The sequence below is a fragment of the Trematomus bernacchii genome, unplaced genomic scaffold (genome assembly GCF_902827165.1).
Source record: "Trematomus bernacchii unplaced genomic scaffold, fTreBer1.1, whole genome shotgun sequence".
Taxonomy (NCBI): domain Eukaryota; kingdom Metazoa; phylum Chordata; class Actinopteri; order Perciformes; family Nototheniidae; genus Trematomus; species Trematomus bernacchii.
The window spans coordinates 11,179,486-11,199,641 of record NW_022987705.1 but is presented as its reverse complement, the minus strand read 5'-3'; the positions used below and the strand labels follow the sequence as shown (position 1 = coordinate 11,199,641).

General features: G+C 39.6%; 1 protein-coding gene across 3 annotated transcripts; it reads right to left on the bottom strand.

Moving 5' to 3' along the window:
• Positions 1-300: 300 nt before the first annotated feature.
• Positions 301-12,884, bottom strand: pitx1 (paired-like homeodomain 1). 3 transcript variants are annotated; one of them, XM_034139792.1, is made up of 5 exons: positions 12,763-12,884; positions 11,586-11,640; positions 6,697-6,846; positions 5,355-5,557; positions 301-1,617 (listed from the first exon to the last, which is right to left on the bottom strand). In XM_034139792.1, the coding sequence occupies exons 2-5, from the start codon at positions 11,629-11,631 to the stop codon at positions 1,069-1,071; spliced, it is 948 nt and encodes a 315-aa protein (XP_033995683.1). In that variant the 5' UTR covers positions 11,632-11,640; positions 12,763-12,884; the 3' UTR covers positions 301-1,068. The 3 variants fall into 3 exon arrangements, with proteins under 3 accessions (XP_033995683.1, XP_033995685.1, XP_033995684.1); XM_034139794.1 differs by lacking the exon at positions 6,697-6,846; XM_034139793.1 differs by lacking the exons at positions 11,586-11,640; positions 12,763-12,884 and adding an exon at positions 9,837-9,861.
• Positions 12,885-20,156: the final 7,272 nt, after the last annotated feature.

Below are 20,156 nucleotides of genomic sequence, written 5' to 3'. Positions count from 1 at the left end.
ACAATGGCTTAATGGACAAGGATCCCATTTATTCCTTGACGTAGATTGGGGTCTGCAAGATGTAGTGGAATTATTTCTCTCCACAGAACAAATATAGGCTTAATGAAAAGTGCAAGAAAGTTTAAAATTAAACTCAAGCAAAAATAAAATATACTAAGTCCTGGCTAGTCCCACAAATCCTTTATCTTCTGAAATAATGCCTTTAGTGGATCAAAACAGTTATTAATTTCGCTCCTCTTTGAGAAACAACTGGCCCATTGCGGTTTTTCTCCTCTGAAACATAGGCTACTTGAAATAAACTTCTCTTTTCCTGGAGTTTATTCAAACAAACATGTTAACATAAGCACATGGGGACTTTGAATCACCTTTTGTATACACGTTAGGCTAATGAACTTAGCTCTGCAAAGACTTACATTATCGTACAAAATACGTTGCACTCAAGTTTAAACATGCGGGGTTTTCTATTCAACAAACAAAATGTAAAAACATTTCAAAGTAAAATCACTAAACGGGAGGCGTCATGGAGTCAAACGGGCCGGTGGGAGTCTGCAAACGGTTAATAGAAAGCACACAGAAGCGGTATAATATATGTACAATATAGGCTACCTTTCTCTTATTGAGTCTGGATTCATGATATGCACGAAACTTTATTTATCTTTTTCTTGCAAAACCTTATGTAAATCGAGACCCCCCACGCTGTCTTCAAAAGCAAGCAAGCACAAAAAAAGAAAAAAAAAATCCCATCGTCTGTTTTATACGTTAGACCTGTATATATTTACACTTTTTTATATGTACAATGCAGCAATGTAACAAGTCTTCATCATTTTTTAAATCCCAAAAAATTGACCTTTCAATTGCTGTGCAAGTTCATTGGTAAACACATTTAACCCGCATAATCCTTTTTCTCTCTTTTTTTTTTTTTTTGAATCTGTCTGCAACTAATCCAGTTGAGTTGTCTTTGATTTCCCCCCCCATCCGCAGGTATAGCCTGAAAGCTTTGACACCGTGTCCGTTCAACACATATATATTTATTTATATTTGTAGATAGGATTTAGGCTTGTTTGCCCGTCAGCTGTTGTATTGACAGGCGTTCAGGCTGGATCCGGGACTCTGCAGGCTGCTGTATCCAAAAGTTGGATGCTGTTTGGATTTTAGTCTGAGGGTGGCCAGGCTGGAGTTACAAGTGTCCCGGTAAACGCTGTACGGAGAGCCGGGGGGCCCGTATGGACATGCGGACGACGACATGGCCGAGTTGATTCCGGATGTACCGATCCCGTTCAGGTTGCTGATGTTGTTGAGGCCCGGGGTGGGCATTCCCGTCACGGCGGAGTGACTCATCCCGGACGCCATAGTCATGGAGGAGATGGAGTTAGGAGCGGAGAACATGGACTGCGAGGTGAGGGGGCTCATGGAGTTGAAGAAGGTGAAGTTCTTGGTGGATAAAGGCGCCGGAGTGAGGCCCTTGTTGGTCCAGTTGTTGTAGGTGTAGGCCGGGTACATGTCTTCGTAGGGCTGCATGAGGCCGCTGAACTGCGGCAGGTAGCTGTTCTTGCACAGGTCCATCTGCTGGTTGCGCTCCCGCTTCCTCCACTTAGCCCGGCGGTTCTTGAACCACACCTGGAGGAGAGACACAGTGAGAACATTAATAAGCAAAGTAACCGGAGAAGTGGACCCAGAATAGACACATTTTTCTTTAGGTTGCATGTGTTTATAGGCAAAAAAAAACAAATATTATTACAAATGATGTGACAGTATCTTATGCAGTAATTAAATCGAATAAATAAACTCGAATCTAAAATGTGTAGTTAATATTGCTTCTTTTTTTCTATGCCGCTATACGCACGCACACACACACACACACACACACACACACACACACACACACACACACACACACACACACACACACACACACACACACACACACACACACACACACACACACACACACACACACACATTATTTAAAACAAAAAATCGATGTAGGCCTAATACATTATTTGAATATTGCTCTAATTAAATTGCACATTGTAATGTATGTAACGTAAAGGCACACCACACACATTTCTTTTTTAATTTGAAGCTGCGATCCCACATTAACATTTCCTTTATACAAGGACATCTGTTTAATGTCTAAAATGTATTTACAGCAGTGTGTAGTGTTTACAAATAATGGCCCAGATTGTACTTTCAGCTTTGATCATGCAGAGGCTTAATTGCCGAATGCAAAGTTAGCAGTTAGGCTCTATAAAGGCAAAAGTTATTTAAATCAGTTTTTGTCTTTTTTAAATATGGAAAATAACAACTTGCCTATGTGAAATTAATCCTCAGTTTTTAAAAGCTCAACCCTGAACTTTGTATTGATTGAGCATTTAAAAATGTGTATTATAATTAGAATCAGAAACAGGTGTATTGCCAAGTAATACATACGAGGAATTTGTCTTGGTGTTTTCCTTGCATAGGCCTACATAAACATACATAAGAAACACTGATAGAAAACAATTTTAAGAAAACTATAATAACATTCAAATATAGCAATATTTACATCGAATATGGTAGAAATGTATACCCGTAGAAATACAATAGGAATACAATATGTGCAGTTACAATGTGACTAGAGCTGTTATTTCTCCCCAGCACACCAAACATTTACATATTAAAATATGTGTTCTTCAACGCAACCTACATTTAAATTACAAGAGCAGCTGCTGCAGCTCTCATGTCAATAGGCTACTGTGCAGGCAAGAGCATCAAATTCCTCCAGTAAAATGTTCCTTTAAATTCGCTTAAAAATGAGTGACCAACGGCAGAGGTGGAAATGCAGCCTAATGGATCAAAACTGTTGTTTTTTGCTTGCATATGTTTAGAATTGTTATTTTCAAAGCCACGTTTATTTTGCTTAAGTTATTTGCAAATAGCCGGTTAAAATAGCTTTTATGATTGTACAAACGCAAATTACCGGTTTTTTACCCAATTTCGTAGAGCATATTTAAACATTTTTCGAATAAATTAAAATCTCCAAATACTGTACTCCAAATCTGCCATGACAGATTTAAGAATTGTTAACAAAATGTAAATGAAAAGGCTACATTAATATGTTATTCAAATAAAACTATATAGCCAACAAAATAGTCGTGTTCTGACCTGAGGCTAGCCAAATATGTGTTATATAAGTCATATCAGTTTCTTTTTTTTGGTGCCTATTAAATATCTAACGATGAAATGAATTACTGTGTTCATGCGGGTATACAAAGGTCTACGTTTGTGTAGACTAAATCAGTATGTGGGGCAGACACTCCAAAATAAAACCAAGTTTACAGCATGAATAAAAAGCGCAGGGGGTGAGTGTGCATGAATCAGAAACGTGCCTCTGGGTATTGTCACGCCTTATCGAAACTTGACAAAGTATCCATAAGTCGGCACTCTGCGAGTCATTATTTTATTCATAATATTAACAGTTTACAATTGGTATCATCAGACGGGCCTGCACAAGGTATTTATAGTCGAGCAGGGAACAGTGCTGCGGACAAATTGTCCACAAAGACGTGAGCGATGTGACACAGAGCTGCGGAGAAAACACGCAGACTCCACAGCCTGCACCGAGCAAAAAAGAAAAAAACATGCAAAACTAAATGTGGGTTTAAATTAACATGTTAACAAGAAATAAACCCTCATTATGTAAATTCAAAATTGCTGGGCCCACACGTATCAATCAAGCTCAATATATAATCTGTCAAGCTTGATTGAACATGATGACCTTAAAAGGTCAAGTCCAAACACTTTAAAATGTCAAAACATTTTAATAAATGCTCAGATATGAACCAGACATGTTCAGGCTGCGAGTTGTCACGCCACTTGCCTCACAATGTTTTCTTTCTATTCAGCCAAAATAAAAGACTGACTGTTTGACATTCGCCTTCTTTGGCTCCAGGAGTGAAAAACCAGCACTCTAAACTTGTTCGGATACTTTTTTCTTTTAAACTTTCCCCTGCACTTTAAATAGCGGTATGCATTTTTTAAATGCAATGTGAGACGGAGGGGTTTTGAAGGACAGGCCTTCAGGCGCCAGTTGCTGAAAATTAAAACCAACTGAATTGTGTTTAGCGAACGTTTCTGTCTGAGGAAAGAGCAGCCTGCAGGAATACCCGCATAGAGTAAAAAGCATGCTATTTTTGTACTTCTGTATTATAATAAATACATAATTTATGATTAAAGTTGGTTATGATTGCATGTCAAACATTGTCCCTGATTAAATATAATCACACGCGGTTTCTATTCATTGCACACAGCTCCAGGTAGATTTAGCTGTATGCACTCCAGTCCACGGGGACATTAGGGTCCAAACTGTGATGATGTCATCAAAAGACAAATCCTCCATTGGTTCCATTAGCAGCGCGGATACAGCCTCAAAAAGAGATGTCAATTCCAACAGATCCCAACAGTTTAAGACGGCTTACATGTCTGCACATTTTCCACGTTAAATGCTTTGACGTAAACTGCCTGTGTAAGAAACGTGCGCAGTGTTGAAATAATTGTATCTTTTAATAATTTAAGTTTTACTTTTTGGATGCACCGAAGCATGCAAGGGTAGACTTTTTCTTCAGGTCTCTGAATTGTGTCACTGCTGTATTTTACTTGAACTCCGTTAAAAGGCTGGATTGTCATTATTTAATCTTTAAGCAACACTAAAATAACCTCAATACCACACATAATATTATAATTAAGTCTGTTGACATAGTTGATGTAAAATGTTCTGCAGTGTCTTTTTGAAAAAAATAGATCGACTTAGTAAAACAATTATTATGGTGCATTTCGCCCCAAAATGTTAGTTTGAACACTAAATATTTGTATGAATTCAGTGCATTAACAGCGTACCTCTGTTATTAAGCAATTATTGCAAGTTGATAGATTTCTAGGTATAGTTTGTTTATATTATGCTAACATTTATTTTTTGCTTTAATTTTCTTAATTCCGTTATTTCATTAGTTGATGTGTGTTGGAGTTATTTCATTTATTTATGTAATTGGTCGAGAATTCTCCCACCCACTAATATTTTTTGTCTCCAAGATCAGCTCTTAAAAGCATTAAAGATACAAGATGAAACGTTATGAAGGAATTGTTTTATCTGTTTTTGGCAACTGTACAAGCTTAAAGTAAAGTATGGTGGAGGCTGTGAGAAACATTCTAAGAAATGTCCAAGAAAAGTGTTTTGCTCCAGATAAAAAACGAGAATCCACATTTAAATTATGGATTAAAGTACAAATATTGCACAGGAGAGAGCATATTAGGGCAGGGGAGAAGCTGGAATGTATTTCTCAAATCTTCTTTACGCATTACGCGCGCCGGTCTCTTACCCGGACTCTGGCCTCCGTCAGGTTGGTCCACACAGCGATTTCCTCCCTGGTGCTCATGTCCGGGTAGCGGTTCCTCTGGAAAGTGGCTTCCAGCTCCTGCAGCTGCTGGCTGGTGAAGTGAGTCCGCTGCCGCCGCTGCTTCTTCTTCTTCGGATCATCCGCGTTCCCGTCATCGCTCCTTTGTTCAGCGCTTCTCTCCTTTTCTGTAGATCACAAATGGGGAGAGTTAGTGTATGCTGCTGCAGCTATAGAACATTTTGCATTTAGAAACTTGGATTTTTCACGTTTTAAAGCTAAACATTTCAGACCTTATAGTGCAGCAACGTGCAAAAAACACACAACTTTGTATTATTAATGACAGAAAACGCATGAAATACGCAAAACTAAACCCATAAATCAATTATTTACAAAAGGTTCATGTAAACAACCATGAGTGACAGATTAAAACCAAATATTTACAAACATGTCTGACAGTTTAGTATCGATTCTTTCAAACACATTTAGGTCTGCCTCACTTATAGATCAATAGCCTGTATACTTTCTTTACGACGAGGTCTTATCTCCCGACTGCTATCTTGTATTCGTGTTCTAACAAGATTGCCTCATTAAACTGAAGGGTCAACACGTGCAAAGGTGAATCACAAAATATAGTATTTTGAATGATTGCCCTGAAAAAAAATAGCAACTTTAAAACGTAAAGCCATACCATCCTTATCCATGCAAGTCCCATAACTAACAACGAAAGAAAGAATACATATTCAGCCATTTTTGCTATTTTTTTCAACATGTTAACTGAGACAGAGAAGACATTTTCTTTTAAAAAATCCGGCCAAGTTGAAGAACAAAAAGCTTCTCTGAGGATTGTTAATACAGACCTTCTGGCTTTCAGTTTAGATTGGTGGATGGGCTCAATATTTATAGTTTGTTTTAATGCATTTACTGACAGCAGGCCAGGCTGTTCTGCACATTTTTGCCTGACAGACCTCGGGATCCTGCCAAGTGTCTTCTTCAGCCAGCGCAATAAACAACAAAAGGGGTGTAACTGCACCAAAACGGGACCATCCAGTTCTGTTATATTTATGTACATTAAACTTCAGAGCATACATAAACAAACCTTTACTTGACTGAACTGTTTAAATGTATTGAACAGTGTGCATGCTGCATCGTAAAACACGGAGATAAATCGTCCCAGCTGTTAGAATAAGCAAACACAAGTTAACTAATATTGTCTCCTTTTTCCGTAACTGCCGAGATGCCTGCCCGAGCTTGTGGAGACGTAAAATAAACTGTTATTGCACTCAGAAGAAGGAAGCGAGTTGCTAAAAGCACTCTGACCGTGTACCTGGCAACTCTGTGTCTGAAGACTCGCTGCTTGAGTTCTCTAAAGTTTCTCGACTGCTGTTGGAAGTTCTCGGTAAATGAAACGCGGGGGCCACGTCGCGGGCCGGCGGGGCTCTCACTGCCTCTGCGATTCTGTCCAAATTCATCCCACCTTGAAGAGAAGGATGCGTACAAAAGAGGAAACTGGGTGAATCCTTGGGAGTGCACAACGTTTTTTCCTCAACAGCTTAAAAATTCCACCACGACATGAGGGGATGAATCAGACAAAGCGAATCTCCAACGATAGTGTTGTTTTTCCAAGATGAAAAGACTTAGCAATATAAAATACGAAGCCCCTTGTCCCTCTACAACAGTGAGTGCTCAGTGCAGGGAAAAGCTTCTGCCGCTGTGACCGAGAGCGCGCTCCGGCTCTCCACCCCTCTGCTGGGTTTAACCTCCCCAAAATCAGCGAGCCCCACCCACTGCCCGCTGCAAGAAAACATCCACCCTAATAACTCTGACGTCAACCTAAAACAAGTGAGAAAAGTGCCATCATTTACTAGACGTTTGGGTTTATCGCATGCAAATATAAACACTGTTTATGTATTTGCTAGTGCAGGAACATCGTATTCCATTCTTACAATGGCAATTTCTTTCAGGTTTTCCAATTTTATTACAATTACGGTTCGGTATTAGACTGCAAGGCAGACATTTTTTGCAGCGTTTATTTTATTTGTTCAGTTCTCGGGCGCGCGCAATGCAACGCTTTTCTCTTTAGGAGTAAAATAGGCCTTTTATTCGTGCAGGTATGTTTGATTTTTCCCCCAGTGCAGCTGGGTGCGCTTATACACACACGCACCCACACAATGTATATCTCGGATATGTACTGAGCTGTATACATATTTGCCATCCAACACGGACCTGCCCAGTTACTGTTTCCTCAGTATGAAAAGTGCACGGTGATATGAGGATTATTGTGTGAATGAATAATGGCCCTCATGTAAACTGACCATTGTCGCTCTATCAGCAGATTGTTTCACTTTGACAAATAAACAACCAGGACTATAAAGGCCAGGCAGGTCAGAGCTCTCATGACTTCACACGCTGTGGGACTTTGCTGTTATTTAATTAGCAGGACAAACACCAGGCTGCAATAATCTGTTGATAGCAGCAGATATGTTAGCTCTGCACGTTCCCCTAAACACAAAGAGAATCCAACATGAATAAAACATGTTTTTTCTAAACTTCGACACCACGTTTGACAACACTTCTGGAACCCAATCTCTCAGCACAACATCCTCTTATGATTGATGGTCCTCCATAATATATTCTGATTACAATTAGCCATAATGTGTCTGCTGATTCTGACACATGTGCATATTTCCAGTGTTAGAGAAATGGCTGGCCGGACTATCTGTTTCTCTCTTTAAGAGAAACTTTTAAAGCACCTTTGGAATACAGACAAAATCACGTGCTGTAGCTACTTTAGCCTTATTTTTGAAGAGGCTAAAAGTAGATCAGAAAGTCAAACATCTGATTTGAATTTCTGATGTCATTACAGGGTGTTTTCTGGTCTGATCTTTCATCCCTCGCACGCTTGCACAGTGCGCGCATTGACTCGCAGCGCAGTTAAAGTGAACTGTAACCCTCTGAACATTCATGTCTGTGGAGAACTAGAGCTTCCTCCAGATGTTGACTTGCTATTCTAAGTGTGTGCTGCACTGGAGTGAGACATGCAGTAATACAGCAGCTGCAGTTGAAATGAGACGATTTATTTTTTACAAAATCCTTTCTTTGTTGGAAAACGCAGCACAAAACAAGGAAGGCCAAGCATCCTTATTTCAATTAGTTTGGAGTCAGGGTGGCACCAGATGAGGCATCATTGTTTGTTTAAGTAAATGTAGTGCATCTTGGGAAGTCAGGGATTGATTTTTTTTTTCTTTTTTTTCGCATAATATTATTGATTGTATTGTATCTGTATTCTGCCTTTGACCCCATCCCTTTTTAGTATAATTGCACATAGCCTACGGACTTACAGCAACGTTGCAGGTTTGAATATCTCTATTAGACCTAAAATCATATTTCTTACAATCAAAATAAGGCAACATTTACCAATGAAGTCAGAAACGTGATATCTATGTTTGTCTTCAATTAGGTAGGCTACTTTTTTGCTAAATAATAAACGAGACAAATTATCCAAACAGAGCAGCACAATGTAACTTTTGATGAAAATCACCTCGTGACTAACCATGAAAAGGCAGATGTTGTTGTGCCTCTGCGCAAATACGCCCGCACAGAAAACCAAGTGCAAATCACAAAATTACATCAATTTGCACATTTCTTTTGACTGCACATGCCAAGCTTGCAGTCTTCTGCAATGTGAAAGCGGCTGACCTTCTGACGTGGCTCGGCTTGTAACCTACATGTTTCGGCTAAATGCTCACCGGCCTCACCGTCTGGTGGAGCGACTGTCACCGGCGCCAGTCTCGAGCATTTGGGGGCTTTGCATGACAGTGACTTCTGACATGAGATCCCCGTCCGACCGGAAAACTCCCCCGAAGGCCCTTTTGAAAGACAATTGTGAAAGCGCTCAACATTCACCTTTTCCATCATTTGTTCAGCCTCTCTGCCCAGAGCATGTTGAAAAATGGGGCTCACCTTTTATATTTCTACGCAGACTGCTACATTCATTAATTTGAATGAATATCTTCTAGCTATCATATAGCCAACCTATGTCATTATTTGATTATTCAGCCTGGTGTGTGCTGTTAAAAGTTCGACCCTCACATAGTAAGCTGAAGTGCCCTTGAGCAGAAAACCACTTCCAATAGATGCTTACTCACGTTCTAAGTGCGTAAAACGGTTACAAAGAGAGCGGAAGTGGAATATGAGTCGTGGTTGAACCGTGCATTTGGTAAAATATGATTATATTGCGTTTATAATCGCCTATTGCTCACTATGATTAGTATGGCAAAAGTGCAGCTTAAAGCTAAATAACTGAAGTCTTTCTACAATAACTTTAGGAAAGAACCTTTGAAATATTGAACAGTCATGTATGCCTGTTACGGGAACATATCAGATATTGTTCATAAAAATCCCCTTTCTAATAGTATATCAATATTGGTGCACTAGTGGAATACAAATCATAATAAACCCACTGACCCTTGAAGTACCCGTAGAAAATTAAAGGATTTACAGCACATGGTATTTTCTATGGAGGAGCTCCTGATATACCCTCCCCTGCTGCAGCAGCAGATATTACAGGCTGATAGATGGGAGTAATCTAAATACCCTGCATCCCTGCCCATGTCCTGCACTTGCGTGTGATGGATGAGTTAAAAAGCCTTTCCATCCGTCAGGACAGGTTAAAGGGCAGTCGAAATGCAAACACTCATATTTTTCGTCCAAGAAGTGAAAATAAACTCGGGGGGCCAACGTTAATCACACATCAAATACAATCAAATACATCGGTATACAGTATGTGTGTTTATCTTAAGTGTGAGGCAACCAATATAAGTAGAGCTAGAACCGCGGGGGTCAAAAACAAAGCATATAGAAAATTAAAGCTGGCGAGCAGGACAGCAGTGGAGATGTAACTGGACACGGTCTGTAACTGGAGAAGGACAGAGCTGATTATTTCCTTGGTGATGGTTTCCCTGCATGGTCCAAGGCCCGTTTGACCTGAAGCCTGACAACCACCAAACAACCTGACAAAGGTTATGCAGGTGTAAATAAAACCATAAACTGTAATGGCCATAACCGGGAATAGAACAAAAAAAACAACCGCTGGGACTTCTTAAGCAAATTGAATACATAGCCTAATTGTTTATTGGATGTACTCAGCCCAGTTGATATTGACTATGCTTTTATAGAAAAAGAAAACGGTTGAAATCTATGTGGAATTAGTCCTAAAAAACGACAAAGTTGTCCCACACTAAAAGGATATTCTTGATATTAATTTACCCCCCAAAAAAACATAAAACGCACTTGTTTATTAGCATAATATGTTCCACTGTAACTGAAGTCAATTTAGTCTGAGCAGTAGCAATATAAACATACTCAGCACGCCAAACCTCTTTTAGCCAGTCTTTATAATAATTGTTTCCAATATGTGTTGTGCTAGTTAGATGTGACCTTTTAAAGCTGCTGTATTATTAGAAATTAATATTTTCTTAAGGAAATGTAAACATGTAAAAGGATTGTACACAACTAATATCCGCTTCACGTGCATGTCTGTCATTTAATACCTTTTAAAACCACGGATATTTTCCAAAGTTGTCAAGTCTACATTTGGCCAATTTTTTTTTTTTTTTGGTGTGTGATTAAATCCAGATTTATAGAAACCCTCCTTTTTAATTTAACAAGTTAATTGAAATAATAAAATAACGCCATAGACTTCTAGTCGGAAACCTTTTTTAAGCTCTTTGTTGCTTGCTGTCTATCTGGCTTGATTTATTGATTTATTTCATTTGGGGGGGTTTTAAAGGCAAAACGACTCACCAGGAAATGGTTGTCATCCGAAATCAGACTAAAGAAAGTAGCAGATTATATTATAAGAATCCTTAACTTATGTTATTTTGTTTAAAATGTTGTTTTAAAGTTTGGTTTAGTTGGATTTATGCACGCTTCAATTTGCCTCTCATTATTTGATATGTACTGGCATGGTAATGTCGTAAATACCTTGCGGAAATAATTGACCACATATCAGACAAATTGCGTCTAAAAGCAGATGCCTACACGCACAGTTTGTGTGCAGCGAGATTTTCCAATAACAAGTTCTGACCTTATGCCAAAAACCCAAAAGGTACATACTTGGACGACAGCATCATTTTATTTCACAGGATGTTTTAGTTTTATGACTCAAATAAGGCAGTATAATCATTAAACAGTTGTGAAGAGAACAAGTCATACCTGCGTCCGTACACGAAATAACATTTTTCGACTGATTCAGTTCCATTCCAATTTCCTGAAAAACAGAAGAACAAGGAGGCATCAGGAGAACAATTTCCAGAACATAACACTCAAAATATCAGTCAACTAGAGTGATCTTCCTCTTTTTATCCACATAAAACAAGTATTATAAATAAAGTAAAGACAAAATTGCTAACTAACAACCAATAATCACAATATTTACAAAGTAATACAACGTCTCTTAAACCTTCATTTTAATGCCAATTTCTAAAAGTTATACGTTTCATTATTGTATTTGGACTGTTCCAAAGTATTGTAAGGCAGCCTTACAATGGAAGAATAAATGAAACTCGGCTGAGCATCACCTACAATGAAAACTCTGATTTAAAATCTCTATTTGATCGTGTTCAAATAAATAATTTTCACTCAGAACGTCAGGATTGGGGCTCTCTGTAATAACAACCCTAACTCACCATCAGCGTTTACCTTTGACAGACAGACACACACACACACACACACACACACACACACACACACACACACACACACACACACACACACACACACACACACACACACACACACACACACACACACACACCACACACACACACACACACACACACACACACACACACACACACACACACACACACACACACACACACACACACACACACACACATTTCTATTTGCTACTCTATGTCCTGAGTAAGTCTTCTCTTGTACTTTATATTCATTTATCTCATTTAAGGCGTCAGCGATGCATGCAGGAGAGCACTGGTGAAAATAACGAAGTCTACATGGTATATCGTTCTGGTTTATAACGATGCTAATGCACTCAGATTATTACAGCTGCTATATTTTCTACAGACGCTGGTGCTGTGTGGCTCCATATATCGCTGTGCGTAAAAACGCATCCCCTCTGGCCTCTCTACGGTCACTACCGCCTCTCTGACCCCAACCAGCCGACAGTAAGCACTTCTTAATGGAGTCAGCACTTGTCAACATTAAATTGTTCTACATCATACGTAACCTTGACTTGTGTGAGTGACACATTTTTGCAAAATCCGAAGCGTAAAACGACCAAAAGCGAGATGCCAGCCAGCCATCCCTCTGACCGAACGCCTGAGCTCAAATTCAGCGTCCTGACAGACGTTGTGTGTGTTTAACTCACCAGTTGGTCCCCAGCAAAGGCAGACGACAGACAAAAAAGTGAATAAAGCCTCAGAGTTTCCCCATGCAGGTGTTCAGTAAATCCACTTTACGCTTCGGCTGCGGGTAAACGCTGCGTCCGCGATAATCAGCGCTTTGGTTGCTTCTCAGCGGCGCTGCTTTGGTTTTCTTTGCCAGCTCTCTGCAGAACGCCTCAAGCTGACGTCACCTCACGACACTGCAACCGACAGCCCCCCCCCCCCCCCCCCCTTCCCCAACCCAACATCACTCGACAGCTAGCCCCCACCCCCGTTATCCTTTCTATCCTGCACCTCACCTTCAAGCTGCTTATTTTTTATCTTCATCATGTTTTTAAGTCTTCATCAAATTCCACAAATGTATAATTTTTACCTGAAGTCACGCTTATCTTTAACCTTGTATTCATCTTTAAAAGTTTTCATTCCCACCACTAAACTCGAATAATATGATATATAATATAATGATGCTAATAATAATAATAATAATAATAATAATAATAGTAGTAGTAGTAGTAATTATGCTGCTTTTATTTGTGTTTAAAATAATCACCTTTGTATGACTGAAAAAAAACAGTTTGGTCTGAAAAGTTGGGGTCTAAAAGGTTTTTTGAGCTTTTCATTTATGCGAATTCCTCTTTTTAAAGCAGGTTTTCTGTAATCGCACACTAGGCTATGGGCTTTAAAAAATATTGTGATCTTTGTTATGTTCTGCCGTCTCACTCGTTAAGAAGAATGAAACACACACGGTTTTGATATCTTATCAACTTTTCTAAATGTAAGATATAATTGTTTTACTTTGTCACATGATTAATCACAACATAGGCTATTACTTTCACAGTTGGCAGCTGTTCATATCTACAAACAGCACATAGGCCTACAGCCGGCACGCTTTTAATAAAGTTTGGATCCAGGCACTAACATATTTGTATTTATGGACAATTAATTCGGCCAATAATAATCAGACTGCACAAAAGAGCCTGTTTGAACGGGAGATTAGTTCAGCAATTATTTTAATATCCTCATATTTACATGCATTTTGTTTTGCTTTTGTGTATTGACATGAAGCAAATCATTTTAATTTGGCCGATATTTATTTTTTGGTTTAAATGCTTGGAATATAGATGATATACATTTTGCATTCATCTAAGAAAATAATGTTCATATTTTTTATAACAAAAGAAGAGCCCCCTTAGGAAACGTTCAGCCCTTTGCGCGTTTAGAGCTGCTGAAGCGGCGGCGGCGAAGATACCCAAAGACAGAAAATACAAGGAAAACAACGGAGACAAAACTCTTTTATACATCGTTAAGCTAAAGCAAATACACAGGTAATCGAGTCACTTATGAAGCGGTGCGGCGCGTTTGTATTAATAGACACAATTCCTTAATAGGCAAATATCATTGTAGGCCACAATAGCCCATATTAAAGTAGGGTTAGACTCCAAACCAGGCAGAATGGATCAGAGATGGAACCTTTTTAATAAATAAAGCAATATAATATAATATAATAAATAAAGCAAATGTACTGAAAAGCCATTATAAGTGGGGTTTGCCCCTATCAACATCTTTAATGTTGAAAAGAAACAAAGCCGCTCTCAGGCTGGTTTATAAGGTCCACAGCCAAGATGTGCAGCCCACGCTCAGCCAGTACTGAACCACCGTCTGTGTGGCAGAGAATATTTCCCTCCACATCGTTGGTTTACAAGCTCCTTCTTTTGGCTTGAGACACGGGAGAAAGTGTGAAATTTGTCCCACCCTTACACTTTCCTTTTTAACTCGGCCAAGAGCTGCGCACGAAGCAAAGCCCGGCTCTGAGAGAGGGATCCTGGAGGGATTAAAGGGGAGCTGCAGGCCTTCCTCCAGGACACGGACAGGCCTCCTTCCCATGGTGCTCCACGGAGTCATAAAGGATCTTACCTATCCTTACGTCAGCTGTTTTTTCCAGGAACAGACCGGGCTATTCTTACGTTATGTAAAAATGGATGTGTCTAAGTATTGCCCATATACAAGAAAGATGCAGTAATGTATTACCCAGGCCCAAATCCGTGCACCACCAGGCGCTTGTACTTCCTTTCAGTAGCAAGCTTTGCTTGTTTTTTATTTATCCACCCCCCAATTTATTTATATTTCAATTGGAGCCAAAATAACCTTAGCTCCTAAAAGTTGCGTTAAATTAAGTATTAATCTAGAATAATTGTATTTAAATAAATGGCCGTTAAGTCACGTTTTATCATCACAATAGCCATTGCTTTTGCCTATTATGAACTGGATGCCTGCAGCGACATTCCCGAGAAAAATCACTTAGTCACGCCCCTTTCCCGTGGACCACCATGGGACCTGATTAAAAAAAAAAATAGCAAGGCTAACATCCGGGTTAAAATGTGGGAGGAATTACACTTTAGATTTGTGATTTTTGTAAGTCAACAATGCTGCCATAATTGGGAATACTACACTCCCAAAGGGGTGCACGAAAACACATGGGAGGTGTGTGGCGCAGTGGACTAGTGCGTTGGTGTTCGGATCAGGGGAGCACAGGTTCAAACCACACTGCAGCCAGCATGTCGTTGTGTCCCTGGGCAAGACACTTCACCCCAAATTGCTCCTGTGGGGATTGCCCACAGTATTGAGTATGTAAGTCGCTTTGGATAAAAGTGTCTAACATGTAATGTAATGTAATCAAGTTATAGCTATATGTGAATTGGCTGGCCATGTTGTTTGGGTTGTTGTTGTCTTATAATATCGGATGGTTTCACCCAAAACTAAAATGGTACTTCGACAAGCTGTTGTACACAATATACCTTGCCACCCACTACTGTACATAGGTTTTCCAAAATCAGATCCCTTTGGGGAAACAGAAATGGGAATGTAGGCCTACTTTGCCTCATCTGAAAAGTAAGATCCAAAAACACACAGCAATCACCGCTTATCGCCAAAGAGAATTAAATAAGGATCTCGGGGTTGTAACTGTAAAGGTTAAAATGGACAATTTATCCAAAGATTAGCCCATCAGTGTAACTCAAAGCCTGCACCTCAAACATGAAGGTCATGGAACCACATAACAAGTGTGTTCTTGTGACTCGCAATATATGACACAACACCTGACCCCAGCTTCTTTTCATGCAACTGTATCCAGAAAATAGTTATAATATGCAAAGTCAGCCTGTGTAATTGACTACCTGTGAGGCCTGCATTGCTAAATAATGAGTCTCTCACTAACACACTGAGACACACATACACACTATGTCTCTATAATTAGGCAGGCAGGTAGGAGAATGCTGTGATTACTCAACAAGTGACTCGAGGAGTTAAGTAGCATGCCCTGAAGGTGAGGCCACAGCCTCATCTCTCCTGTGTAAATAGGTGAAGGGATTATTTAGCCCTTTTGGAGTGTGTGTGAAGGGGGAGGAGGTGTGTGTCTGTGGCCAGGACCTGTCTGATGGTCACCCCCACAGCGTAAATAGTTATTCCTAAATAGCAGAAGGGCTGATGCATGGTGGAAAGGTTCATGGGAAAACAAACTCATACCCCAACAGGTGAAGAGTTTTCAGGAGGTTGTGTTTTTGGGTACATTGGGTACAAAACACCCCTCCAGATTCATGTGTTTTTCTGAATCAAGGTTTTCTGGCAGAATAAGCAGTTTTGTTTCCTTTGTTATCTTCTTCACCACTTCAAACAGTGACCTCTGCAAGCTTCTTTCCTAGGACAGTCATAATAAATCCAAGCTCGTGGCATTAGGGTCTGTTTCCGCTGAACGAAGAGCAGAAAAGTCCTTTTGAACCGTACGTAGAATCAATCAGGAGGGTTTTGAGAGCTTGACGCTGGGCAGCTCGACAGGATGGAAAGCCTTTTGTAACGTCACAGCCGTTCCTCGAAATCAGAGCAGAGTCATGCATGTCAACAAGCCAAACACTCAACAACCCAACCTGCATCGACACATGTCTGTTAGACCGACAGCTCTGATATGTAATGCATAATGTTTACACTACTACAGTATGGATATAATATCCACTTAAAAACATGTGAGCGGTCAAGAATGAAGTCACCTTCTCATCACTGGGGCTATTATGAGGAATGGATGCTTCCCAGTTGCCTGTTTTTTTCTTTGAAACAGTCCCCCTTAAAGTGTGTTGAAAACGCAGATGTCACAGTTTCCAATCTGTAGTGAAATTAGTGATGTTTTGATTGCGCAGGGCCTCGGAGATTACCAACGTAAACATGACTGGTGCATAGATCATCATTTCAAGAGGAGGCATCATCCTTTTTTTTCCACTTTATCCAAACTCGGCAGGCCTCTTTGGCTTAGTACTGATGAGAAGCGGACGTCCAGCTTCCAGTTTTTCATCTGAGGATAAACCTAATGCGGGCTAAAGTGATATTTCCTTTTGGTAGAACATTTAAATAGCCGACCACCAAAACTGCTAGCACCACACATGGACTGAGCTTGTCTAAAAGAACGTCTTTCCATCAGTTTAGATTTTTGAGAATAATTTCAATAATTCCTTGAAGACTTTTTTTTTTAGTTATGATCAGATTTACATTTATATAATTTTGGGGGGTGGAAAACTTCTGAACTCGGCACAAAATGTAACTGTTTTAAGATCCACGAAAGTAAAGCATCACTACTGCACTCTCCTGCACCTGGGTTAGAGGCGCCAGTTTCGATAATCTGAAGACATTGGAGAGTTTGGTGAGAGTAACATTATTTCTATATGAGAAAATAAACAATTGGCAGAGACGGCAAAGTTGCATATCAGAATAAATGGCAAATGCATATGGAATGATGCCCAAGACATGTTAAATATCTCCATTATATAAAACAATTTCAGAGAATAAAAATACCAATGTTGAAATTTAGTGAGAAACAAAGTGTTCAAGAAACTGGTATCATAAAAAAAGAGTCATCTATAAAAACAAACCTGCCATTACTACTAAAATGACATGTACTGTGATAAAGCATTTAATTAAAGAACACACTAAATACTTTAAAAAGTAATCAGAAAGCTTAAAAATAAGACACAAAGGAGATGACTATCTATTGGACCTGAATAAAACTGTATTCTTGAATTGGAAACCAAACTTAGGCAAGCTTTTGTGCACATTGGGGCTCCAAATGGCAGCAAAAGGTAAATGTTGAAAACTGTGTGAACCTCAATACCAAAAAATACCCCAAATCCTATTATGTGATGAGCTCTCATAGTCCATCAACCCAGCAAGGCTGATATCAGTTTAGACTAAAGAGCGAAAGATCTAAAATGATTGCGATAAGTACTAAATGTTTTACTTCCTGACTTACCATTTAACTGATAAAACCTGACAACAGGAGATAAAGTTTGACAGATTACTATCTGGTGTTATATTTTAAGTAAAAGACCAAGGCAATATGGGACGAGCAAGTGTCTTTTCGTATACAACAATCCGTGCCACAGGAGATGTAAATCCCTCAATACTCTGCTCCCTCTGTGGCACTGCATGGAAATTCAAGATCTGAAACATTTAAATGTTTAGTTGGAATCTGAGTATTCTCTTTCCTTTTTTCATGTGTTGTTTAGCATGCCAACTGAAAGCTGAGAAAGACAGCAGCAGGGACACAGGATACCAATGGCCTCTCCAGGAATCAGTCCCAGGCCAGCAGGAGTTCATGTCCAGAGGCATAGAGGTCTTAAACAATAAACCATCACAATGCTTAGCACAATAAGATGTTAAGCTGTGGATATTTATTCCACAATGAGGCTTCAATATCAGTTTATCCCTTCAATCCACCTGCATCTATAAATGATAAAAACTAATCCAGAGGAACAGGCCTGTTTTGTATTCAGAAACACCTTGAGCTGCAGAAAGGGCATGCTGCTGTAATACGCGTTGTCCAACTGGGATTAAAGTGCTGATTCCACTAGTGAGCTTGTGTTGGACACAACCTCATTGATAATGGCATACAACTGATTTTCCAATATTGGTTAAAGAAAATAACCCCCCACCCCCTTTTCCTTTTTTTGGTTCTTCAGTTTTGATAGATTGTTTTATTTACTGTCTCTCTCCAACATCTGGATTCTGGCCTCTGGAGCGGCACACAGCGCTGAACAAGCTTGGCTGTGGCTCGGCGAGCTCGGAGATTTATGGCGGAGGCTTATAGCACTCTGCTGTGTTTGGGATAGCGTTGCCCTGCACTGTCCCACTAAGATCACTATACTCCCCTGATTCCCCGCTTTCAATCCAGCCTCTGGCTCATCGAGGAAAACTGTCCGCCCCCCTTTCTTTCCCTCTGTCTGCTTCTGTCACCAGCGAAGTACAATGAAAACCACAAGGTCATGTGGCTGCTCTTATTACAAGAGATTGTTTGTAGTAAAGGAGCTCAACTAGGATGCGTGGTTATTCACATTTGGGTGATTTTTAAGAATCTTTAAGCATTACAAACAATAATATACATTGATTTCTTTACCACACAATTCTACATCCAACTTAAATAATTAAAGACCCTAATTTCCAATATTTCTTTGTATGAATGAACTGAACCAATTCCGAGACGGACAGCATTGGTTGCTTGGTCATTGAAACACTTTTATTTATATTTTATTTAATCTTATTATAAGGTTCTACCACTTATTTCTATTCATTTTAAGTCTACAGCCAACAGGCTGTTAGCTTAGCATAGCATACACTCTGTAAACAAGGGGAAACAGCTAGTCTGGTTCTGTTCTTTTAACATGTACAATTAGCTATTTTATCTAGGGCTGTGAGTCGATTAAAATATTTAATCGCGATTAATCGCATGATTGTCCATAGTTAATCGCGATTAATCGCAAATTAATCACACATTTTTTATCTGTTCTAAATGTACCTTAGAGGAATATTTTTCAAGTGTTTAATACTCTTATCAACATATGAGTGGACAAATATGCTTTATATGTTTGTTTATTATCATTTGAACAATGACAAATATTCTCATGAATATTAAACACAACAACCTCTGAACATTACAAATATTCGCCTCAATTCAACCTGGAACCTCTCTCATACAATAATACAATACAGTGTGTGTGTGTGTGTGTGTGTTGTGTGTGTTGTGTGTGTGTGTGTGTGTGTTGTTGTGTGTGTGTGTGTGTGTGTGTGTGTGTGTGTGTGTGTGTGTGTGTGTGTGTGTGTGTGTGTGTGTGTGTGTGTGTGTGTGTGTGTGTGTGTGTGTGTGTGTGTGTGTGTGTGTGTGTGTGTGAGTGAGAATGTACTGTGATGGATCGTTGGAGCTATGTGCAGCTCAAGGCATATATGCTCGAATGGGAGCTGCCTGGACGCTGCAATCATGTTGCGCGCACTATCCGTGCTGAGTGTGCTGACTTTTCGTACAATGTCCCTCTGTCTGGCTACCTGCATAAAGTCAAGTGCTCGG